Source organism: Parus major, chromosome 7, assembly GCF_001522545.3.
Source record: "Parus major isolate Abel chromosome 7, Parus_major1.1, whole genome shotgun sequence".
NCBI lineage: Eukaryota > Metazoa > Chordata > Aves > Passeriformes > Paridae > Parus > Parus major.
Genome location: NC_031776.1, coordinates 29,877,604 through 29,904,102, shown reverse-complemented (window position 1 = coordinate 29,904,102; position 26,499 = coordinate 29,877,604). Strand labels below are relative to the sequence as shown.

The following is a 26,499-nucleotide window of genomic DNA, read 5'->3' as shown; positions in this document are numbered from 1 at the left end:
CTGTTGGTTGCTGTTAAAAGTCTGTCTCAATGGCTTCTGTCAGAATCGAAGTGTATCACCACTAGTGATGATAAAGTAGATTTCACTGCTAGTGAGGGACTAATTGATATTTAGGAGCGAAGTGTGCCCTGATAACTCATTCCTTCCCCCTTTTCAAGCTTGGAATGCATCATTTGAGGGGGAACTGAAATTGAAAGAGGCATGCATTTGTGTGAGAGATAGATATGGGAATGAAAGGAATTTGCTGTACTTTTTCTTGAGCCTCTGGAGATGATACAGGAAATTATTTATTATTCATGTCAGTTTTGCAATCAAAGCTGATGGCAGTAAAATATGTGATTAATAGACTGTTCTTTACGCAGATCACCAATAAGAATAAACAGATAACGTGCAGGAGGTATTCCCATCTGCACATATGTATTAAATATTATTGAAAATTACATTTATTCTTTGTCTCTGCTTCAACTGTATATCAATAATAAAACTTAGCCCTCCTTGAGCTCCCACCTCAAGCTTCCCTATTTCTATGTGTCCACTTGATCGCTGCCATACTAACATTATTGCTTGATACTGTGCTTGGTGTAATTGATCTTAGCCCACTTATTCCTATTGCTCAGAGTGAGTAGGATTTCAGCTGTGTTCACAATAGTTGTATTCCCTCCCAGTTTGTGATTTCATGCACATTTGAGTGACATAATAGCTGCTTTATCCGAGCGCACTGTAGTTCAGCAGGCATTATCATGGCTGGATCATAATGGCTTTGCATCTTCGTTTTGTGACATAAAGCTGGTAGGGGGAAACAACAAGGGTAGTCATTGTGAGCAACTGCTGTGCTCTTCTGCAGACAAATAGCAAGAACCACCATGGTTCCTTACTCTTCCGTGCTGCAGCACCGGCGTAAATCTCGGCGGTGATTGGGATAAACGCCGGTAGCCACGATGGCCCACATTAAGAAACCCTGAGATTTCAAGTCTCCCACCGTTTTTTTGGAAGGCAAAGATAATTCTGCAGATAGCTTAGGAAAGGTATTCTTCTCTGCTTGTTCTGGTAGCTGAAGCTGCGCAGGATAATTGTTCTTAAGAATCCACGCGTAAAGCGGCGTTACCTTTTTAATGTCCCAAAATTGGCTGTTTCAATAGCAAAAAGCCTGTAATGTTTCCAGCTCTGTGACAGTTGTAGTGCACTGTAGGATACAACAGCACTATATTATCCTGTCCAGGAAGATCTTTGTCATTATGGTAGCAAAAACCTGCTAAATAACAATCACTGTAGCATAATTGCTTTCCCCATAACAAGTCACAGAGTGGCATATATAAGGGCAATTTTTGAGACAAAGAGCATTTGCATACTTGCAAACTTTATCCTTGAAAAGTGCAAGAGCTCAGTCTGTGTTAGGAAACAATTCTTAACTCAAATGACCTCTCAGATCTTTCTGTGCCTTTGCACATTATTATGGGACTGTCCTTGGAAATACTGAGCATTCAGTTCTCACTGCCTGCCTGCTCTCAGAAATACTCCATCATTTGTAGTGATTCTGTGTCTAATGTACAGATACCAACTTAACTTTTCCTTGTTCATGGCCATTTTAATATATCACAGTTGAAGCTATGAAGCTGAAACCTTGGTCATTACTCATTCTTCTTTATTCATACTCAAAACCAGGTGATGATCACTCCTGGAAGTGGAATTAAGTGATGTGCTTTCAGACAGCACAGCCTGAAAATCTAGGGAAAGAGCAGAGCATAGTGTGCAGCCAGCATTTTTGAGAATGCATTATTGCTAGAAACAAAAGTAACATGAATTATTTACCTAGAAATATTAAACTGGCTTGAGATCACTGCTGGAAATAGAGGGAGTTCTGGGCCTCGTGAATCATTCATGAAACTTTATTTAACAGACTTCTTTTTTGTCTTCACAGATCACTGAATCGTATTTTATAACTTTCAGGATGTTTCTGTGGGTTTCATTCTACTAATAATAGGTAGAGTTTTTTTCACAGATCAGTAAAGTTATGTTTGCTTTTTTCACACATCAGGAGGTGTGGAAAGGGGCAAAGTGGTGTGGGGAAGGAAGAGGAGGTGTGTTATGGTTTCTGCAGATCATATATTTTGTCCCATGTTTGCAGACACTGGGAAGCACCCCAGTAACTGAACCCACGGATAGGGATGGCCTTTAGCTGCTCCTGAGGTTTGCTCAGCAGCTCTCACAACCCAAAGTGCTCTAGTGTTTACTTTTCAGGAGATCATATTAAAAATACTGAATAATATAACCAGAAATTTGTTTTCTTACGTGTGAATAATTACACTCTTAATATTTGGAGATGCAGCAGCTAATGCTGATTTGTTAATATTCAGATGTGGGCTTCTAATACTATTTTTGGGACTTACAAATCTTCAGTAATTTCAAAGTCTGAGAGTTACATTGCTGTAGGAATAAAAGGAAAAAAAAACCCCATGAATTACTTTGGAATCCCAATGCAAACACTTGGTGCTTGATGTGGTGTCACGGTGAGCAGTGGGACTTTTCTTCATAAATCCTCTTCTAAAGGAAATGAGGTAAAACGAGGAGGGGAAGAAAGTAATCTTAGCTGGATTTAAGAAAAAGAAGATAAATGCTAGAAATATCAAAACCTCTCTGTTCAGAGAAGAGGTCCTCCTCTTCCCCTGATGAGAGTTATGACTGCCTCTGACAAGAGGCAGAGGAACTGTAGGTCACAATGACATCCTGAGTCTTGCTCATGGATGTGGGCTGTACATGACAAAGGAGCACACTGAAAAAACACTTGAATAGTACTTACAGGCAGTCTTAATTCCAGAACAGCTCATCCTGTGAAAAATACACAGCCCAGCAGGTATAATTATACAATATTTCTTTACATTTCTCATAAAATCTCTGGTGGTAAGAGAGATTTCTCAGGAATACTGCTCTTTTCAAATATACATTTAATAAAAAGTGTACAACAACCAAGATCTGTTGGTGGTAGTCAGGTGATTTACCTGTTCATAGCACAGGTCAGATCATTTTTGTATTCAGTCTGACTTCTTGCTGCTGGAAATTATACATTTGTAAAGAAAAAAAAAGTAACTAATGAATAAAATGGATTCTTCTACTGTGTAGGCTTTCCCTACTTTGTGCCTAAGATTTTTATACCCCAAATCAAGACAAATTAATCCATTTGATTAATCTTATTTGATCTATAAAGGAAGAGGAGAATCCAAGTGACCTGCAGACCTTTGCATCCCCAAGGAGAGAATGGAAAAAAATCTAAACAAGAATTATTTTCTATTGATAGTTTTAATTGTTTCTACTCCCCTGTGAACCTGCAACAGTAGTGAGAAAAGAGTTGCTCTTAGTTCTCTGCTGCTTGCCCAGTTGGGGGCTTGCAGGGGTACATGTCACTGAAGCAAGAGGCTTTTAATCACCCAAATTAAAAAGGGAATACATTCACCTATATAACTCTGTCTGAAATAGGTTTGTTAGTATCAAATGTATATGCACTCTCTCATAGCACTATGAAGCTTGTTCATTTTCAGCTAAAAGACTGACTAAATGTTTTGCTATAGCAGCTGAACTGAAGAAAAAGATAGGGAAATATGTGCATTTATGTAAAAATAATGATTGTGGGTCAGCTCAAATACCGAGATGCCTAAAGATTTTTGTTAAATTGGGAAACTTTGAGGTAAATGATGCTTTAAGTTATTTTAAACAAATGCGAAGGTCTGAATCACAGTGTGTTTTAGGAGAAATTCATGGAACAGGAAGGAAAACAAAGTTCTTTTCTGTGTTATATTGTTTCTGCCTTTTCTTAGAGATGTGGCAAACCTCTTTTCAATCTTTCCAGTTCAATCACTGTGAAAAGTTACGACCAATCCCCACAGAGGCTAAGACAGGGACAGGTTATCTGTAAGGTCAGTCAGATCCTACTTCCTACAACTTGGCTTAAAGCTGTTGTGATTGCCAGTGAGGTTATTTGAACCTGATTTTGTGCTTGCTTGGGTGACAGTTCCATCTGTTATGTCAAAAGGCATAGTGGTAAAACATTTCCAGCTGAAGCACACAGCTTGAGCTCTATTTTCAAAAGCTGATCTAAGTGATTTGATTTTCCTCTTACCTTTCTCCAAAATACTTAACTCTCCTAATGATCAGACTCAATGTGGTTCACCCAGTTCCAAGGAGCCTCTAGCTTCTGCCACTGACATGATTTCTCTTCTAGGATTCAAAAGTAGTCCTTTGGAGGAATTAATGAAAACTTCAGACTGTAGACCTATAAAATTTATAATATACCTCTTATTTTGCCCAGCTTTTTTAGACTTCTCTCTGCAACCTTTGTGCCATATTGGTTAATATTGATAGAATTTGAAGGTGCAGGAATCTTCAGACATCACAACATGTCTAGGGAAAAGTCAGGTGTCTCCTCTCTCTGTTAAAAAAAATCCAAACAAACACATTAAAAACAGGGCATCATTAAAATAAAGACAGGAGTTTAATGTACTTTATAGTGACTCTGCTTCTGTTATGTTCAGTGCTAAGATCATTGTATTTCAAATTTGTGGAAGACGTGCTAATATTATATCTGCTATATATGCTATAAAATGTACTTTTTCCCATTAAAATAAATACCAGAGGCTAGGATGTGACTGATAGGGAATATCAGAATACAGTCTGCAGAGAGTAAAACCCAATTCTCTGTATCACTGGAGGGATTCAGACATTTCAGAATTCTGAAGCTGAATTTTAAGCTGTAAGTGCTCATTTGCTCTTGGATTGCCACCGTTCCCTGCTGATGTGGGTGCTTAGTTAAGCTGGATGTAGTATTTTGTTTCAAAGCCAGTTTAATCTCAAAGCCCCATGTCTTTTACTTAAATAATTATAGCCTGTGCTACTACCTCACATCAGTACTGGGGTAATCTGTGCTAAGAAATACTATGCACAGTTATAAACTAGATACCAATTGATAGCGACTTATTAAAACCCTCCAAATGGCCTTTTTTAATGGGAAGCCTGCATGGTGGTACCACACACCATATTAAATTGATTAGTATGTAGCTTTAAAAGGCAAAATTACCATGGAGGTATTACATATAGCACCATATAAACTGCTGCACCTAGAATATAATGAGGTGAAAGTCCTTGCAAGATTGCGAAAAGCCAGTGGTGAAAGTCACACCGCTGATGTGCTGTTGCTTCTGCAGGAAATTCACACTTCCATTTTGTAGCCAGAGTGGCACAGGAGTCACCAATACTTCCCTTCCTGTCATTTGCCACTTTATTTCTGTCAGTGACTGCTCCATGATTGGAGGGAGAGCTCTGCTCCCCCGTTTATTCATGCTCCACGCAGAGCTGCTGTCCTTGTGCAGCCACCCCGTGCAGCGGGTTCATGACGAAGTCCCTGATTTCGCATTCAGGCTCCGACACCTCCGTCTGTGCCGAAGGTTGGCTGAGCTCTGCTCCAGAGTCACTCCTGACGAGTGTCTAGGGCAGCCACACAGGTATCTTCTCCATCCATTGAAAAATAGCAGCAGGAGGAAGGGAGCTTTGTCAGCTTGTGTTGTCTGCTGTAAATTTGAAGTGACTGGGAAATGTTTGTCTGTAAGTATGAATTTGCTTTTGAAATCCAGTGAACTGACTTTGTACTTCAGTGCCTTTTATTTGTTGTGAATTTCCTCTAACACTCAAATGTTACCTGCACAGGTCCTTCATGAATAGCAAAAACTCTTAATGTTGATTGAATGTGAAATGTAATTGTTACATTTTATGGAAATATTTTGGGTTTGTGTGTCGGTGAGCTGAAATAATCTCTTATGTCATCCATAATGACAATAGTCTTTCTTAGTGTTAGTCATTTCCTGAGGGGGAAAGATTAATTTAAGGAATTCACTGGTGAACAACCTGTGAATTCCTTAAATTTCCTAGAATTTTTGCATGTTGTCTGTATAAATAGCATTTTTAAACCTTTTTTTGATCTAGATCATAAATATTCATGTGCCAGAAGCAAGGCCAATTATCTCCAGCAGCATTGTCCCCACATCTTTTCTATCTCCATATCAGTTAAGAAAGTTTATCTATTGCTTCTTGTAGAAGATACTTCCCACCAAGATGAAGAACATTCGGAAACACATTTTGTGCATTGAGTGTCCTTCTCTGTAAGGGCATCTTCTCTCCTTCTTCTTCTATCTCATGGTTGTATAATATGACTGATAACAGCTGCTGATTCTTTGCTTGAATGTGGAATATCAAAAAACTGGATTTTTTTGTTGTATTGTTTTTGGTTGGTTTATTTATTCTTTTTTTTCATTTTATTTATTCATTTCTTCTAGCTATAAGCTTTAGAGAGAATATAAAAACTCAGATTCTTACTTTATTACTATATCTAGCAAACTTTAATTAAAATTTTTTATTTATCAGTTCTTGTGTCATGTTTAATGAGTTCAGACAATCTTCTTTAAAGAAAAACTGAATCTACAAATATCTTCATAGTATTAATGAGGTACTGGGGTATAGACTCATGTACACCTTTATTGCTGTTAAACATGTTCTTTTAAGTTATGCTCTGTTTGGCATATTTATGTCTTCTTGTTGCTGCGTTTCAGAAGAATTTATGTCTTTTTGATAGTTTAGATTTCCAATATGATGTGCAAGAGGTCAGGTTTGGTGACTTTAACAGTCCCTTTACTCTTCAGTGTCATTGTTTCTGGTCTCTGGCTGTTTGAGTTGCTCTAGAACAGTCATCAGGTAACCAACCCCATAAGTGTAACCCATTTATCTTCCAGCCTTCAGTTCAGCTGGACAAAATTGGATGTAAATAGAATTCAGCTTGGTGAAAAAACCCCAAATGAATGAAAAAAAAAAAAGTAATCCAAGGGTTAGACTAATAAATAATAAATGCTTTATATGTCTGGGTGATGCAACTTAGGGCTATTGGAAAGGGCATCTCTTACTGCAGAAATGCAGAAGGAAAACTAGAAACTTTCTATGCATTCTTCTAGACTTGAAAACAATTTCTCCCATGAAATATAATGCAGAATCCCTTTTCTAGTGTCTCATTCCTGGGCAGGAATGACTCCCCCAGCTGGCTCTCTGAGTTCAGGTGTTTTGCATGCATCAGTTCAACCTTTGTAACAGCATGTTAGCAATGGAAGGATGCAGGGGCATAAATAAACCTATCATAATAACTGAACTAGAAATACTGTACATTTGATTTGCTGTCCAAATGGAAAATATGACTGGTTGGAATTCTCCTGGCCACCACAATTTTTGCTGCCATCTAATGAAGGCATCAGAATGCCCTTCCATCACTGCCGGTGGCACCATGAGCAATCCCAGGATAAAGTATTATAGACTGGTTCTGTGCTCAAGCTGCTCAAAATCTTTTTGAACTCAAAGGATACAAAGCTAGGCAGGATGCTTTTATAGCTGAAGCTGCTCTGTGTGACAGACAGAACACTCTGGATGTGAGACAGTGTAAGTGATGTAGAAAGCAGTGCCCTTGTCGCTGCTGGGGTTTGCTCTGGGGGTTTTGCTTCTATGACTTATCAGTCAGAAGTTGACTCAATGTATTAAGCTTTAAAATATTTTAACATTTTCTCTAAACTGACTTACTATTCAAATGTTTCATTTGACATTTATGAAAAGCATTCATTAAAGTATAATTATGGAAGAAAAACCTATTTAAAGGGGAAAAAAGTCACTAGTTTTGCACTTGCCGATACGTATTGTCAATTATATTGATTATTTAGTATTAGTTTGACCAGCATCTCTGGTGCACAAGTAAATCTGACTGAATTCATGATCTAGATTAAATGATTGGTGCTGTGCCAGGGGAGCAGGCTCAGATCTGGTCTGAGACATGAGCCCTTCCCAGGCACATTACTCTCATCCTTCTCCTCTGTGCATCTGCTCAGCCACACGTCTCAGCTGCTGCTCGGTCTCACAGTGCTGCATATCACCCTCTCCTCTTCTTATTTTGCATAAAACTCAGGATTTTAGTAGGAACTGCATTTGTTGATTGCTGCTTGAGGAGAGAAGAGTTGACTTCACATTTTTGCTATGTGAACTGTATTCTTTTTTAAAATAAGCTGTGTGTGAAATTCTGGAATTGATACTGCTCTCTTGGTGTGTGATGAATAATCACATTATATAACACAATTGATTTTAACTGGACATCTTGAATAATCTAGTGTATGAACACTTATCAGACAGGTGGTAGAACTTCACAACAGGATTACTACGCCCTTGAAAAGGATAAGAATTATCTTATACAAGTATTTAAGAAATCCTGATGTGGTCCACACAATGTAGCTAATATTTACAATTTGTTAACTTTTTTACTGCATTTATAATTGGTGTATGAACATTGTCTGATGAAATATGTAAAAACAAATGTATAGAGTTAGATGCCACATCACTTTAGCTTTTAACTGTGTTAAGGTGTGCTAGCATTGGATTGTTTTTCCCCCCTCAAGTGTCTGTTTTACAAGTGAAAAATAAATGCAATAGAATCTCAGATACTAATTAGAAGTGGCACCTAGAAACCCAGAACTTGAAAATAACTCAGTGCTGAAGGATTTCAAAGGCTTTTTGTCTTAAAAAGCTAGCAGGTTAGAAAAAAAAAAAATGGGATGCAGATTGTTTATCACATTATGCTTTATTTCTATTGCCTTGTGGTGTTTCAGAAGAAGAGTGTTTAACTTGCTATAAGACTGCAGGAGCATGAGTGACAGTTTTTTGTCTTTTCATAGCTGAAAATAAAATTATATTTCATAGGTACTCCTGTAGGTATTGCTTATTTACTGAAAATGAATATATTTTTCTTTGCTTTATATGTTGTATACTCCTGATATTTCTCCTAAAGAGAACAGTGATTAAGTCCTGAAGCAAGTGCCAGATCCAAGCTGTGCCAAACTTTGTCAGTGATGAGTTTCAAATATTTTGAAAGTTACAGTTTTCTCCCAGCTGCTTTCCTTTCTGTATAGAATAAGTAACCTGCTCCTGCCAAGAGTTACTCTATTTTTTAAAATTTATTTATTTTTTAAGTGAGAATTAAAGCACTTCTCTCTCCTCTCATCTACAAAACCAAACATGCCAAGCATGTCCTAATCACTGAGTACAGACTCACAGTGCTGATATTTCACTCCAGGGAGCTTGGAAGCTTTTCTTCCTCTGCCTTGCTGCTGAGTAAGGAATGTGAAAAGTCTTTCTTGGAGTCCTTGGTTTCAGGCCAAGGGGTCTTGGCATCTGCTTGAAACAAGACATCTATCCTCAAATGTAGTAGCTATTTTATTCCTAGGAAGTCGTTTCCTTCCTGGGAAGCTCCAGTTCTGGGTTTTTTTCCTTGGAGAAAAAAGGTGGATTACCTGTTTGCTGTTCATGGCTGTGTGCTGAAAGGTGATACAATTCTGCTTTTTTTTTGTCTAAGATGAAAGTGTTACAGAGACAGTAATGCTGTCACTGCCTGTTGGGTTTCATGTCTAGGGAAAACACCACAGCAGAAAAAGGAATGTTTGTGCTCTGTGCACATTGAATATGTGTGATTTTATATGGAGTATAGAAATTTATATGCACATCTTAATTCAATTATGTAATAGAAATTGAGTAGTTGGTCTTTGGATACATTCCTGTAGCACATAACCTGTGTTTCTACCCTAACAGTGAATTGCTTTAGTGGCATAAACTGGATTCAGACAGTTGAAGTGGGCACTCTACAGAACAGAGCAGAATAGGCTCCAATTTCTAGCATCTCCTTAGTGTGCTTCGCATTACACTGTAAAATTAAATAGATTTCTTTTATTGCTAATTCCCCCCAGGCATTATTATAGTGAAAGGTCTTTAAGTAAGGTGTTAATGGCATCCTACCAGGATTTGTTTTTTTCGTTTGTCAGCTCACAGTATTATATCAAGAGCTATAGTGGATTCTGCACTGAAGTGTTTAAAGCAAGTGTAAGAGCTGCATGCTCTTTATAAAGGAAAACCCAACAGGAAATTACAGGCCTGGTGCCAGAATTGCAGGTCAAAATCCTGTAATCTTGGCTCTGAAAGAATTCAGGACAGAAGTGCATAATGAGCTCTTTTGGCCCTGAAATCTTTGAATCTGCTGCATAAAATGAGTGCAATCTAGTCCGTTTCCATCAGTTCTGATGGTCCAGCCTTTATGTACGTGGAATATATCATTTGGAAGACAATATCGAATAAATATACTTCATATGAGTATGTTGGACTGCTAAGTGGCTTTTCTGTAGTGACTTAAATTTCAACCTGTAAACTAGAACAAGTTTGTCTTTAGAACTACTGAAAGTGATCTGCAGTTGGGAAATATGGGAGCATTTCTGTCTGTGTTTGAATTAGGTGCATGAAGGGTTTGGGTTTCTTTCATTGCATGAAAAATGAAAATAACAAAATCTGTTTGACAATTTCACCATCAGGAAAATGTTTACTGAAGATGATAAAAATGAGTAAGTGTAAACAAATTTAAAATCCCTCATTTAGAAAGATATTTTATATTCTTCCAGAGCAAAATGGTTAGGCATGAAAATATGGACGTTCTGCCAAAGGCAAAGTTACACCAGAACAAATTTTGTTCCTGCTAATGTATTTGGAGCAGCCCTTCTTGCATGCCCTTATATCCTTGGTAATGGAGTAGAGGAAAAAATGCAAGAATCTTCCTATTCAGGCTTTCCTGATAACATGATGGTGCTTATTGTAGATCCATTTAATAACTGCTAATTATGAGCAATTATGGTATGTATTTTTCAGCTATGGCACTCTATTAAGTCCTTACAGATACTTTCCTCCTTTTTTATGGTACAAAAATAAAATAAAAAAATCCAGACAGGTGCATTAAACTTTTAACAGAATATTTTCTATATGTCTAAAGCATTTATTGAGCAAGTATGGACTTACTAATGAAGTTAGTGTTTCAATGAAAAAAATGACACTTTTACTTAGGGAAAACCAGAACCTAATAAAATGAATAATGTAAATCTGAAAGGGGAGCTTAATTCAGATGGAAAATAAAAGCTGAATTGCTTAAGTTCTGTGATAAGAAGCAGGTAAGAGGTGTAATTCCAAGGAATAATTATTAGGATAAATTTGGAAGCTTAATTTAAATATTTATTCTTTGGAACTCATGTATGACTAAAGCATGGAGAACAGGTCTACTGTTTCACTTGCACGTAGCACCTGGAGGAGGCCTGTGCTCCTCCATTTGTTGGGAACACTGTCAAAGTGCCACTAAATGTTCATGCTGGTAAAGAACAGTGGGTGGCTTGCCAAGAATACCATTGTTCAACCTCTCCTTCATTTTCTTCTTCTTGTAATATTCCTGTTCAGCTACATTTTATTTTAAATGAATGGTAGAGATAAGCTACACAAAATATCCCTTACCAGTGTGTCACCTTTGTAATTTTGAAAGCAGCACAGTGAAGCACATGATGATAATGTTAAGATAGAGATTTAATTGCTTGTGTCTCTTTCCGTTTGGAACCGAGACTTCATCTCTGAGCCAAATACAATCTGTTGGCGAGCGCTCCCAAATGCAATCAGAATCCTTTCCAGGCCAATATGACAGGCTTAATGCTGATGTGTTTTGATCAGAAAGCTTGGTTTGTGTGAGTTTGAGCTTACACCTGAGTTTTCTGTTTGAATCCTGAGGATAAGATACTTTCTTAGGTCATTTTCTCTCCAGATCCATTTCCTGGTCTTAGGGAGCTTTCCCAGAGTGTGCCAGGCAGGACAGGACCTGTTGGGTCAATCCAAGCACTGTCCTGGTGATCCTGCAGTCCCTGGCACTGCCTGTCCAATTCCCCACACTCCAGCACAACACTGGAATTACATGTACAGACAAAACAATGGCATCCAAAATGAATGAATGCCAAAGGAAATTCTGCCAGTGTTTTCAAATGCTGCTGCCAAATCTGTGTTTCCATATCTATGCTAATTAGATACCTATAAACTCACCATTTAATTTTCCAATTACCTGGCATGGTTATTTCCCAAGAACTTCAGTAGTATGGTAAGTGATGAACACATGTGAAAAAAACACCTAAATTGCTTTCATTTTGTGAGTCAAATTTAGATACACACGATTTAATATTTCTGGGCAAAAACTCTTAATGGCACATGTGGCTGTTGAATCTGTAATTTCTATTCAAAGTACAGATGACTGATCAGTAGAAATAATTTAATGTAGACAAGTATTTAAGGTTCATAAAAAGATACAAATAAAATTGCAAAACAGTGCCTTGCTGTGATTTATATATTACTGGGTGCATGATAATTCTTCTGAGTTAATGATCTTCATTTAATCACCATTTTTTTCTCATAAATCAGAATGAGATTTGGAAGAAGCAAGTTAAATAATTGCGAACAGAAAGTTGCCTATTTTTGTTTACTTTTATAATAAAATACTTTGTTTTTCAGTTGTATAAAATAAAACAAAAACTTCAGCATTGTCGGTGTACACCTGGAAATCTTACTCCATGACCTTGTTTGCCTTGGATGTGCTGAGTGTGCCAGACTCCCAGGAGCTGGGTTACAGAGCTTGTTAAGGACAGCCCTAGGGCCACGTGGATATCATAGCTGTGATGTTTTCACTGCCCGAGCGTGGGGCTGGGCACTGAGCCACCAGCTCTGCCTGCATCAGCTTGCTGAGATGCTCTCAAGGGGACAAAAAGAAGTGAGAAAACTGCAGCCCTAGGGCTGCTCCAGAGACTGGCCTTTTACTGGGATATGTACATAGCCACTGGATTTTAATTATCTCACTTGCTGGGCTTTTCTAGGAAACACCAGTTGCATCTGGAGCACCGCAGAGGTAGGGGTGAGCCCTCAGGAGTGATTGTTTGGAAGGCTTAGGGAGTTCACATTCCTACTGCAAGCTGAAACACTCAGTTTTATTTGAGATTTGCAGTTATATAGGAGTAGAGAAGCATATAAATCTCCCTTCATTGAAATCAGTGTCTTCTCCAGAGTGTAGCCTTGCCAATTCAGCAGTCTGTGTGAAACCTGGCCCGGGCCACGCTGCCGGCTCCAGAGTGGGGCTGTCCGTGTTCCATCTGGCTTGGCTCAGCAGAAAGGTCAACTCCCAAGGCTGCCAGAGAAGTGCTGCTCTATTGTGGTACTTTATTATCCCTCTGGGGAAGAGGCTGGAATAGGATGTGTGACCGAAACGGAGAATTTGTTCCCTAATTTTCTCAGTAGTCCAGGGACATGTACGCTATTTGGACAACAGCTGTCTGAGCCCATTGCCAAGCTGGCTCAGCAATGGCCCTTGGTGCAATGCAGGACAGCAAAAACCTTTCCAAGTAGTTGGGAAAACTGAGAGATTTGTCAGAATTTTTGAGCTGGCAAAATAACAATGTTTGATGTTTCACCGTGTAATGTGGGCTGAGAAAACCAAAGTTTTGTTAGAAGTTTCACCACTCATCATCTTTAGCACTTTTTAGCATTTTGTTTTATTTGAAAGCTCTCTCTGTCTCATTTTTAAACATAGAGAATGGCTAAAGAAATGTGTAGGTACCCAAAGTTATGTGGCACTCAAGCAGTGATGTGGCCTAGAAGGAAGGTTCTGTCATGAATACAGCCAGCTTCCCCTCCCTTTCTTTTGGTGCTGATTTACTGTTAATTGCATTTCAAACAAATTGGAATGGACTAATAGACTGAAGTCTATTATCCTGGCTTTTAGCACAATGAAATCATGTTTAGTGCTTTGCTCTGAGGGGGGGACTGTATATCCCTGACATTTTCCTCCAAGTAATGACAGAAATACAGATGGAGATTTCTGCATTATGAATAAGTGGGATGGGGAAAGCATGGGGAGGAATGACAGAAACAGTCACATTTTGTGCTTTATTCCATCAACTCATTGTTCTTTGGGTTAGATAACTACCTTCCATTTACACTAGATCAGTTACACTTAGATCTTTGCATTTTTATTTATTTGTGTTAATTTACTTTGTAGTGCTTTGACCACTTGTGTTCTAAAATGAGGGAGACTTAATTCTTCTTATAGGAGAATAATTATGGTACAACTCTTATTTTCTTTCAGCTTTTTCTGATTGTTAGAAAACAACTTAAATGACATCAACATCTTGCTTGCAGATTATGGTTTTGGAAAGCTGAAGCTCAGATGTAGCTGTGTTATTCTGAGTGTGCTCTTGAAACAGAAAATGAGACAGACCCTGCTGGGGCAGCCTTGATTTGAGAAGTTTTGAGTGAGCAGATGCATGTAAAGGTGCTGTGCTCACTCCCAAGCAGAGTACCAGGGGAGCAGAAGAGAACTTCATGGCAATTTGTTCATCCAGAAGGACTGGAGAAGAAATAGCTTCAACAAGCTGTTGCTGCTCTATGCCACAGATAGCAGGACCAAAGCCCTCAAACAGTTACAATTTAAGTTATGAGTGATTTGATAAACTTCTAGGGGAAACTTGGAAATTTCTAAATTAGAACAGCTTTCCAGTCCCCTGTCAGTGCACAGTAGAGGAAAATATGGTTTTATTTTGCTGTGAAAACTGAGCTGACAGTACACCTGGACTGCACAGTGTGTCTGGGTGGAGCCCCAGGACAGTCGCTGCAGCTTTATTCAGCTGCCTTCTCTGTGGTCACCTGCATTTCAGTTTGTCTGCCTCTATCTTTTGTTGTTGTTGTGAAGTAATTCCCTTTTTTTCCATCTTTCCAACATGTCTAGCAGTGACTTAGGCAGCAGTCAGTGAAGTTCTTCCAGCTGGGCTTACATTACAACATTACAGTCAGCTTACATTACAGACATTATGACTTGTGGCTGCTGGTCACTGTCCTCCCTATTGCACTGTATATTTCACTGTTGGGTTGATTTGTTGGGGTTTTTTTCCTCTTTTTTTTTTACTTGTAAATCATTCTCCCAGTGGATTTGTTAATACTCAGGAGCTGTCTGGTCCCTCTGCTCTGTCTGAAGTGGGCATGGGGATAGTGTGATACTGAGACATGGTCCTGTGCAGTTACGTGACAGGAAAGAAATCGATTTCATAAATGAATATTGGCTGTTGAGCAGAGTTGAAGATTTTCATACATCGATATGCTAAAGTAACGGGGACCACTGAAAATCAGCATGAATTGAGCAGATTGCAGAGCAAAGATACATTGAGTATGGATGGAAATTGGAATTTTCTAGGTCAATCCATGGCTGGCCACTTGATTCTGAAGTTCAAGAAGGCAGGAAGAGCAGAGCTCATTTGTTTGTGCCTGGCAGGGTGCTACTCTCACTCTGCTGCCTCCATTCCTATAGCTTCTGCACTGTAAGGTCTCCATCTGGGTTTTGGTTTGTTTGCAGTGGGCATAGATGGGAGAAGGAAGTAGGGATCAGAAAGAGCAGGAATTACCTGTGTGTATAAATTTGCAAGCCATTTTGAATAGGAAATCTTCCATATACTAAAGGATTGTCTGGAGGAGTGCATTCCAAGAGTACATTGCATTATAAAACTAGTACAGAATAATTTGTCTTGAGAGCACTAACAACAGTTGAAACTTAGAAGAGCAGTGGAAATCTTGCTCAGCTGACACGTGATGTTACTAACATATTGAAATTTGGTCTGTATCTCTAATATCTTTGTAAATGACTATTTAATTAATTAGTAAACACTTCATTAGACAAAGAATTGTCTAACACCCCCTGTTTATTAAATCAGAGAGCATTCCCTATTTTAATTAGCATGACATTTTCTATAATCAATTTGATGAAAAGCCATCTGCAGTTCTAATAATACTGTGTACAGCAAAGGCTGATGGACATATGTGCTGACTGCAAGGTATCAACCTTCTTGCATGTTTGCTTTTGAAAAAACATAATATATAAAGAAGAGGAGAACTCTAACTTGCTAATGCTGCTGTTTGTGCTGCAAAGCAGAATTTTAGCTAAACAAACCAAAACTTAGTGAATATTTTCAGTGGGAAAACAAGCATTAACCATCTCCAGGTTAACACTGTCAGCAATTTCAGAAGACTACCCTGAGGCCTCCTTATTCTAGATACTATGGAATAGATTTTCAGCATTGCCTGAATAATTTCCTTCTCTTTCCTTCACTTTTTAGACATTACTTGCTCTCTCAAGACTTTTTGATAAATTGCCTTAATACCAAACAGTTTCCATGCACAAAACTGCCTAAGTGCTGATCTCCTTTGGGCAATTAGCTTGGGCTAAGATTTACAGTGCTCTGTGCAAATAACCAGCAATTAGCAGTCTGCTTATCCTTCTTTATAAATCAGTTTTTTCATTGAACTATTCAATATCAGTATTAGTAAATTCTAAACAGCTTTTGAGCCAGGTTATAGCAAGTTGGTCTTGGTTTGTATCCCTTGAAATTGATCAGTCCACGCAAATTTCCCTCAAGAGTTACCATGAAATAAGCCTTATTATCAACAAGTAATAAAAATCTAGCAAATATTTTGCCAAACAACTTTTGTTTGGCAAACAAAATGTACATTAACTGTACTGTGAATTTAGTAAGAATGAGTTGTTTTTTTACACTCAAACAAGTGCTGATTCTGTTGCTCTTTGTCAGTGCTAGCAGCTGCACAGATTATTCACATTAATCTCAGTGAACATGATGGCAATGTAGATTTACAGGTTAGGCAGGTTTTAGTTTTATTATAAGCTTGGGTTGCCATGATGACTCTTCAAGACTAAAGAATAACTCAATGTGTATTCATAGGTCAAAAATCATTGCTTAAAACCTCTGAGAATGGACTAGACTAGGTAGAAATGCAAGTCTTTCCTGGCTAAGATGAAATATTCACAGAATAGTGGAGGCTCAGATTCAGTAATCTTCTGAGTCCCGTGGCTTTCGTGAGCCTGTGATGCTTCTCTATATTTTCATAAATTCTTAAAGTTCATCCAGGGCAGGATTCCTGCTTTTTATACTTTATCAAGGAAGGCCCACTTGTTCCTGAATCTGTTGATCTTTCCAAGTGCAACACAGATGGCTTTTAGTAGTTAGCTGATCATGTCTCATATCTCTACTGGTCTGCAACCTCTTGTAAAATATCCCAGTTTTAGAGACCTGCAGAAGTGACAAAACATTTCACATCCCCTTTGCTCATTCACATGAAGGAACTTCCTTCTCTTGGCTTGCTGCTGAATTATGCAGATGTGTCAACATCTGAAGGCACACAGGGAGGCTCTTGGAGTTACTCCATGGGAGAAAAAGAACAAACGTGATAAGCAGCCTGGAGCTTTCTGTGGCACATACAGGTCTAAAGATGAAAATACCACCAATAAACTAATAAATAGAATTGAAAGTGAATAGAACACTGGACTAAAATTCAAGAGACTTGAAACTATATGGTAGTGTGTCCTTTCAACTCAGTCTGTGTAATTTAAATAACAAGATGGGTTGCTTAATTTCAGTGACATGTGAAACCAGAGTTTATACTTTTCAAATAAACCACCACCACTCAGTGTCCTGCCATCAGAAAGCTAAATCATGAAAGGCCATATAGACCCTGGGCCAAATTCTTTCACTAGAACAATTTGGGGATTGATTAGCAGTGATGGGGATGTATTTTAGGATGGAAGTTAGTACATTTTCCTGCTAAACAATACAGGATTTTTCATTAGAATTTACGAGGCCTGGATTTTGGTTTTTTTTTGGGTTCATGTGAACATACTATTTGTAACTGTGAGTGCTACAAAAGAATTCTGCAGCATTTAGGAGATGGCAGTATGTTGTCAGTTCAATAAATGGGGTTAAATTCAATAAATGGAGGTAAAGAAATTATTGCAAAATTGATGGGGGTCAAGCTTCTTGTCAAGTAGGAAAGGCTTTGCATTGATTTATTTTCATTTTTTGATAGTTTGCCTGTACTTTGACATTCCCTGGAACAATTTATGTTACACCAGGCACAGTATAGAGCTGCATTTCCTGCCAACTCATACCCTGATCTTAAACAAAACCCTTAGCAGTGTTGAACCTAAAGCAGAAGCAATAGTCTTAGTGAAGCTATTTAGAAGAAATACTTCTTTTATTTAAAAAAAATACTTGAGATTATCATGGTGCTGTATTTATGTAATGGTGCTGTCACTGAGGGCTATATTTCTATTATTCATATATACATCCAAACTGTGATTTAAAATGTATGGATTAATCATTTCAGCAGAACATGTATTCTTTGCCTAAAGATAGGGCAGATGATGAAAATATTTATTTTTAAAAACATACAATAGGATAAGAATTTGGACATTTAGCCTCTCAATGATAAAACAGATTACTGTTGGTTCTGCAGCTAGTGCAATTCTATAAGAGGATGTTGCTGACTAACTTGAATTTATTCTGCTGTGAGAATCCCAGAATTTTTGAGGGTTTTTTTCATGTAATATTTTATTTAATGTTGCATTCTTTGTGAAAGCCAAATAAGTTGAACAAGCTGTCCTGCAGATTTGTCTGTCCACTAGGCAGCCTCCTTCTCAGTTAGCCTTAGGAATAATGTCAAAAATCAAGATGGAATCAATTCTTCCTGAAGATAGTTGTGTATAATAACCCTGTCTGCCTCTTTATTTTTCTTAATGATACTCATTTTAATCCTTCTAATGTGTTTACCATTAATTCTTTTTAAGGTAAGCCTTGGATGTCAGAAAATAAATCAAGTAACTTGGACAAAAACCCAATACACTATTTCAGCAGGGTTGCCTCTATCAAATACAACACCTCCAATTTTTTTTTACCAAGATCTATGTTCTGTAAAGTGCTATTAGGTGTTAATTATATTGCCAGCCACTATTTTTGTGGGAAGAATCCTGGATTTATCATGCCAGTATTTGATCTGGTACTGATGTCAGGATAACTTAAGTACAGACCCTTGGCTGCCCATCTTCATGTTTTAATAAAACAGAATAAACTAATCAGTTATTCAAAGCTCTGGAGTTTCCAAACCTTTCAGAAATTTGAGAACTATTATAATTAGGAAATTTCAATCAGTTGTTTTTGAGACTGTTTTTGTTTGCATCAGCCAGGGCTGGTGACTTGATAACACATCTTCTTTACAGAGGCTACCTCACATTCTCCTCTGCTTAACACAGAATGCTTTTTATTCTAGTGGTGTCCTCAAATCAATAATATGGCTCTTCAGGGTGACTATTTGTGCCCAGCAGAGAGCTTTCCACCTGATACTACTGTTTGTTTCAAATTAAATGAGAATTTCTTTGAAGTAAGAACTCTACTTCTCTGAATGTCTTTGTGAAGTGTCAGAGGTCCCTGAACCTCCTTGTGGTGAAGGCACCAAGATAATAAAACAAATCCATCAGCTGTGCAAATGGATGAGGCTAAGGACTTGGTATTGTTTCCTTTTGTAGAATTTCTGACTCTAGGTAACAAAAACTTAAAAAAAAGTTTTTTTTTTCATGTATGTTCATGGCTCTTAGTTAATATTTGAGCTATCAATGAAAAAAATCATCATGTGGTGTGACAATCAGCTGTCACATTGTACAGCCTGAAAAATATTGGAATGGGATTTCCATATTAATTACTATCATTACTTTTGAAGCTCTGTGTTTACATGGGATTTTGATATAATCTTTTACCTGCAAATCTCCATACATTTTGCAAGTATTGATTTGATTTATCCACTTCAGGAGTTAACTATTGAATCCAAGTTCAGAGAGAGGTATAATTACTGTCCAGAAAAACCTGGCTTTTCAAGAGGACTGACTCAGTTTTCTGTTCTGATTGATTAAATTTTCTTCTAACTTTAGAAAAAAGGCTTTCATTTATGTCTCTCACAGTATTTGCCATTTTAAATGTTGTTTCACACCTTGTGAAGGACTTGCAAGAAGAGCCTTAGAACAGTGTATTTTATTTGTGGTCCTCTTAGGAATTTTAAAGGAAAGTTCTTTTTTGAGTGAATTGATTCTGGTAGGATTAGTTAATGAGGCACAGTGCTATAAATCCTGTTGGCAAATGACATGTAGGGGAGTAGATAAATGAGATGAAGTAACATTCTGTACTCGTTTGGATTTGGGCAGCACATTAGTGTCACGTGTGGGGTCGAAATGCATGGTTTGGAGCACTCCTGTTCAATGTCTCTGGGTTATTTATGCTGTTTCTCACAATGTGGTTCAATCATAACTAGGGACAGCTCTTCAGCCAGACATCTTCATTTTTCTATAATACTCAGCACCGTGATCCAGTGTCATTGGAGATTTCCAGTGCTGCGGTTCCTAAAAGAATACATGCAAAATAGCCTAAAGGAAGCTGCAGAAACTCCCATGTTCTGTAATTGGTAACCTGAAACCAAATAACTGTCTATGAAGTGCTGTTCCTTTTTATTCAAAATGAATAGTTGAAATACTTCCTCTTTAAAAGGAGCTGCTGTTAATTCCACAGTTCACAATCTGATTTGCCTTCCCAAACAGCAGCTCTAATAATACTGTCCTAAACTACATCAATCCCACCCCACTTCCCAGCCATGGTCCTAAAATAGCTGAGTGAGCTCTTCAAATGAGACTTCATTAATTTTACAGAACATACCAGAGGACATTCACTAATTCTGTATATCTGGAGTTCCTGTGGAGTCAATTAAAATAGAGCTACATTTTTCTGAATAAGTGAAGCATTCTTTTTCTGATCACATAAGCTTTTTCTCCAGTCATGTTTACTTCCCACTTCATAAAATTCAGGGATCTGTAATGAATATCTCAGGCATTACTGAGGATCAGGGAAGTTCTTTTGTGTTTCCTTTAGGCTTAATTTAGAACTTTTCTTATTTTTTTTTACATTGTTATAATAAAATTGTTTCATTTAATTAAGTATAAATCTCTTGCATGGGTCTTAAATAATCTGAGAGAATCAGCGTTTAATCTATTCAATCTTGTTACAAATAGTGGAAAATTTGGAACTTTTTTTACTCAAGGCTGATGTAGTAATTGTGTGTTTCTTGGTAATTTTGCAGGTTTTGATATTAGCAAATACAAAATATTTTTCATAGAAGGAATCCCAGTTAATTTCAGACTTCTTTTCTTTTTTCTTGAGGTGTGTTAGATTATTTTTCTCACAAGAAATGATAAATCAAGTGAGTGGAAAAAGGAAAATGTTGCAACAGTTCATTCCATAGTGTTTTAAATGTTTTGCAGATGGACCTACTTAGCTTTAGCCCTCCTTTGCTAACATTCAGTTCACAAGAAAATTCAATATTTTGCGGCCCATCATGAATCACACAGAATATGGACTGTCCTAAAATAACCATAACTTTGTCCATCCAGTCACCAGAAATACAGACAGTACAGTTTTGTTGGAATCACTTCTAAGATGACACGTGAATAGAATGTCCAACAAAATCTTTTGGTTTTCTGCAAAACTTTACTTCAGTATATGTCCAAAACATAGATGTACTGAATGAGATGAGCACAATATATGGCATAAACTGGTAATTTTTAAGCTCATAAGGCAAATCAACAAAACTGTCTTGTTTTTGTGTGTTGTAATAAGGATACTCTAATTAATTTAACATGCTGGTTCTCTCTACAGATGTATTAAATTCTCAGTGTGCTTGCTAACTGCTTATTTCTTTGTCATTGCAGATACAGCAGTGGTTTATAAAACCAGGAATGGACATGTTGTTGAACTGAATGTAGAAACAAATACAACTACATTATTACTGGAAAACACAACTTTTGTAAGTAATATATATTATCTGCTTTCTCAGTGGAAGTCTGCTTACAGTTTTTTTTTGTAACAGGAAGGAGAAAGTACAATATATAAAATTTAGAGTAGATATGTTCATAACCTAGACAATATTACATATAAATGAAAAATATAATTCATTCCTCTGTCAGTGAATACTTTCTGAATGAAGTTATTAGTTGTTTTATTCAACCTACATGTAAATAACCAAGATGTTGGAGGATTTGCTCTTGGCTGTGCTTTGTCCAGACCATCTGAAGGATGGATCATGATTGGTGTATGTGATGGGGAAATCTACCTGATGTCTGTTAGGAAAAAAATATTTCATAAAAGGTGGGAATGCTGCTTAAATATTGAGAGTTTTTCACTATTAGATAAGGGGGAAATTGTTCAAGATTCATAGGAATATTTTCCTTAAGGGAAGTACCTACAAGAAATCCAAAGAAAAATGTCATGTTAATCTCTGGTTTAGCTGTTTCTCTGTGTTTTAATGGTAGACTAGATGATTGAGGATTTTTCCTCTTGACCAGTAAAGGTTATGTACATGAATGGTTTCTGACTAGCAGTAATTGCTAAGAAGTACTTTAATACTTTAGTCTGCATTTTCTTTTACTTTGCTTGGTGCTGTTATTCTCAGGGATACCACTTACATTTCACCCTGTAATTCTCATTTATCAGGGTTTTGCAGCATAATTGTATGGCTTGCCAATCTTTCCTCATAAATACTCCTGCAGACCACTGGCTGTTATTGTTAATCCCTGTACTTTTAATTTAATAAAATCTTTTACACCTGCAGACTCAAAAGGATGATTCATTTTCATCAGCATTCTTTGGCAAAGGCTGATTTTATTCCTGGTCTGTTTCTGGCCTTTGCTGATAGAGATTCCTCTTTTCAAAGCATAAAGCCTCAGGTGACCTTTACTTCTAACTCCTCAAACAAGAAAGAGGAGAGTAGAACTTCAGGAGGAAGAATTCGATGCTGATTTCCTAGGTCAGTGTAAAGATGGAGGAGGATGGAGGAGAGAATTATATTTTAATGTTCGCGTGTGATTCCCCTTGTGTGAGCTGCATCCTTCCATATGCTGGGATGTGTCTCAGGGTACCTCTTAGCCCAAAAAAGGCTGCCAGACACAATTAAAAGTGGGTGGAAGGGTGAGTTTCTGTAAAGTACAAAGCCTAAAGCATTAAGAAGTACTTTCCCTGTTCCCCATTTATTTGAGTGTGTGTGAGCACTTGCCTGGCCAGCTAGGCCTGGGTCAGGCCTGTGCAAGGCCTTCAGCGCAGAACTTGAACACGAGCAGCTGCTTGGGCATCCCTGGCTGTAAAACGTGACTTTAATGACAAGACTTGAGTCTCCTCACAGAGGAATTCATGCACTTTTGGCTGAAAGTGCTGCAGAGTGTGGTGCCAGCATGACTATAGAGCTATTTCAGGCCATTATGCCACACCAGCCTTGCCAAGTGACGATGGGTTGGGAAGGACAGGCTGCTTCACACTGCGAGTGCTGCCTCTGTTTGCAAAGTTGTTCTTCTCTGGGCTTTTTATGGAACTAATTTATCCTCAATTCACACAAGCCTAGTGAGCTCTAGATACTAGATACCTAATATTAATTAGAAATGTGGGAAACCGATGCAAAACAGATAATATTCAAGCAGCCATTTAGCAATTATGGGTGGAAAAAATAAAAAGCTAAGTGTATTTTTTTCCTACAGAGCTCCTCTCTTTATGTAGCCAAAAGTTGAGAGTGTTATACTTAAAAAAAAAAAAGTCAATTCCAGCAATTAGTATTCATATGGAGGAAGTATAAGAAAAAGCTGAAAACATAGCAGAAGGCCCGGCAAGTTTGTTGGTGTATGTTTGGAACAGTGGGAAATGTTCTGTTCTGTCTGTTGACATGGTGGCCAGCAATTCTAACAGGATAACATTACTGAGGCAGGCTGAAATCAAAAGCTGTCCTATTCTTCTGAGCTTGACTGTCCCCAAATTTCCACTGCTAAATGTAATCTTCTAAAGTTAGACACCTGGATCATTAATCAAACATTTTCCTCATTCAGTGTCACATCTGCTTAATCATCAGTGCATAATTAGAATGGTGGTGGTTTAATGACTCTGCAGACACGTCTTGGATTAATAAAAAATACAGCAGAGATCCAACACAGGCAGTGGCAATGCAAGTTCCATCATTCTTCCCTATCAAAGGGTTTTAGTCACCTTTTGATGGGAGTTATTAGTCTGATTTCAGTCTGCATTTGCTCTCCTGTTTGCCTTTGCTCAAGCAGCCATGGAAATGGCAGGGTTTTCTTAGTAATGTTGATAATTGTCCATGGAAAATTGAACTGCTGTGATAAACTCCTTGTGCAGAGGCAAGGGGCAAGTAATGACTCTTTGTCACCCCTGATTGGACTATGTTTGAATCAGCAGCTCAGAGGAGATTTTCTTTTTTTCCCCTCATTGCTCAACCCCTGAAGCAATCTTCCATTGAGCACAGATCACTGGCTCTTCTTTTGCATCCTAGAGACTGCCACTCTCCTGCAAAGTACTCATCTTTTATCCTTCTTTGTGTTGCTTATTGTGTAGAAGCCAGATATCCCTAATGAGGCTCTGCTGTGCTCACTAAGTAGGTGTATCATCAAAAAGGCAGGTTGCAGTTTTTTAAAAAACCTTTATGTTAACATATATAAAGATAACAAAATCCCCCAATCTTTAAAAATACCATTAATAATATTCATGCACCTGAAAAGAGGAAAGGCTAGTGTTTTGTCATTCTAGGCTGCCCACTTCTTTTACGCAGGGGAAGTATCTGTTCCAAGTTCCTGAATTAAAGTACTTCTTTCCAGTATAATCAGGTTGTATTTAGAAGAAATTCTTGCACTTCATCAGTCCTTCTGGAATGGAATACTTTTCTGTAATCAGTTAGTAAAACACTCTGGCCTTTATATAATTAAACTATCAGCAAAGCAATGTTACAGGTAATAAATACAGTGCCATAAGTGAAAAGGGTAGGTTGCAAAGCACAAAGAACATTTGTTAACATCTCTGGGTGTTATTATTTAAGGATGTTCTCTAAGACACATTTTCCTCTGGCTGTATCCATGTAGTACCTCCTGTTTCAACTGTCTAATAAACAGTTAATATCCTTAGCCAGCGGCATGTAAATGTTCACAGCTGGAGGCTGGGCAAGTCTCCTATTAAGAGGAGCCAGAAAAAGCCCTAGACATTAATCACTGTGTGGCATCCTGGTGTTTGAGATGCTGCCTCAATACATGATTACAATATGTTCTCTATCATCTATCTGGCCTGCCTATTACCGTGATCCTAAGTGACAAGCCTGCCAGGTTTTCAGCATTTGTCAATACTTTATTGCACTTTACACTTCCAAAATCAGTGGCATTATGCCACATTTAGCTAAGAAATTTCAGTATTTAGTAAGTATTTTATTTAATGCTTTTGCCATTAGCTGTTCCATAAGGTCAGTAAGAGCAGGTTACCAGCCACACACAGCCCAGCCACAAGCTGGAGAGGAGAGCATGGAGGACCACATGGATTCTTTAGCTCAGGGAAAGCTGTCCATCTGGTTCCATATTCTAGCTCAGCTTCTCAAGTCTGTTTTACAGCCCTTAAACGCAAAACAAAATGGAAAAAGCAAGCACAGAGAGGATAGGAAGTATGTGTGGGGACTGTGTGTTCTAGTATGTAACTTTCCAAATGTATTGAATTCTCTGAAAGACACCTGCTGAAGTTTTGCCTTCATTTCTCCCTCTTAAAAAAGCTGAAGTAATTATGAAAATGGTAAAACTTTTGTTAGCCCTCAGTTTTGCTGCTCTTGTGGTGCATATATTCAGATACCATGCATGCACCTGAACAGAGGATCCTCTGCCAGAAATGTGTCTGCTGGTACTCCTCCAGTCTTTTGAGTATGGATGATGGGATATATTTTGTATCTGTTGATTTATTTTCCCTACCAGGCAATACAAGTGGAATTGTTTTCAGTTTGTGAGCTCTAGAATAGGGTCCTGTATTTACTACAGCTTTCTCCCAGCTGTACACTTCACGCTCTTCTAACACCCACTAATTCCTGACTTGCTGTGCCCCTTGATTTCTGTGCCTTTCCACAGCTCTTTTCAAGCTCAAAGGGAAACTGCACCGTGGTGCACAGCAAGCAATTATTGCTGAGTTTCACACCTGTTTGCAGAGGCTTGTCAGGAGGTACCCTGGAGCCTGTTGTGTCACTGTGGACCATCCTGTACACAAAGGTGGAGAGGGAAGGACCTTGCTGCCTGCTATTGGCGTCAGAAGGGTGACAGAGCAGGAGCAGTCTTGGCTCAGGGATCACGGTCAGGCTGTGGCAGCCCAGCTGTCAAAGCCCTGTGGAGGCCTTGCAGCCAAAAGCAGAGAATGAGAGCTTCAATCCAAGAGAGCTTTTGGCAGGGACTGTTTTGTGGTGTTTTACAGAATGTTGCTCATAAACAGCCCTACTTGTTCTCTTCCTTTTGATACTTTTTTGGGTTTTTTTTTTTGTGCTCCCCACCACCACACCCCCTTCCTCTTTTGACAGGAAACTCAGTGCAGCATCATAATGCAATTACAGTTCCTTTTGTTGATTAATGTAGATTTAATTGCAAGAGTAGTTTACATGCTTATATTTTAAGAACCTTGCATAAGAGATTAATGAAAGGGCGAATAATAGTAAATACATTAAATAACATTATATAACCACATAAATATTAACAGTTGTTACAACACTGGACATTTTAATGACCCACACATTGTAAATAGGTGGTTATGAATATTGTAACATTCTCTCTATTCTCCCATGGTCCTCTAAGTGTCCAATAACCCTCTCAGCATAGCCTTTTCAGTA

General features: G+C 38.1%; 1 protein-coding gene across 3 annotated transcripts in view; it reads left to right on the top strand.

The window, feature by feature from the left end:
• DPP10 (dipeptidyl peptidase like 10) overlaps window positions 1–26,499 on the top strand; it is a 433,150-nt gene that overhangs the window by 286,402 nt on the left and 120,249 nt on the right. For all 3 annotated transcript variants that reach the window (XM_015635406.3, XM_015635407.3, XM_015635405.3), the window contains exon 4: window positions 21,536–21,630. In XM_015635406.3, coding sequence (XP_015490892.1) covers window positions 21,536–21,630 — 95 coding nt within the window. The remainder of the gene's footprint in view (window positions 1–21,535; window positions 21,631–26,499) is intronic.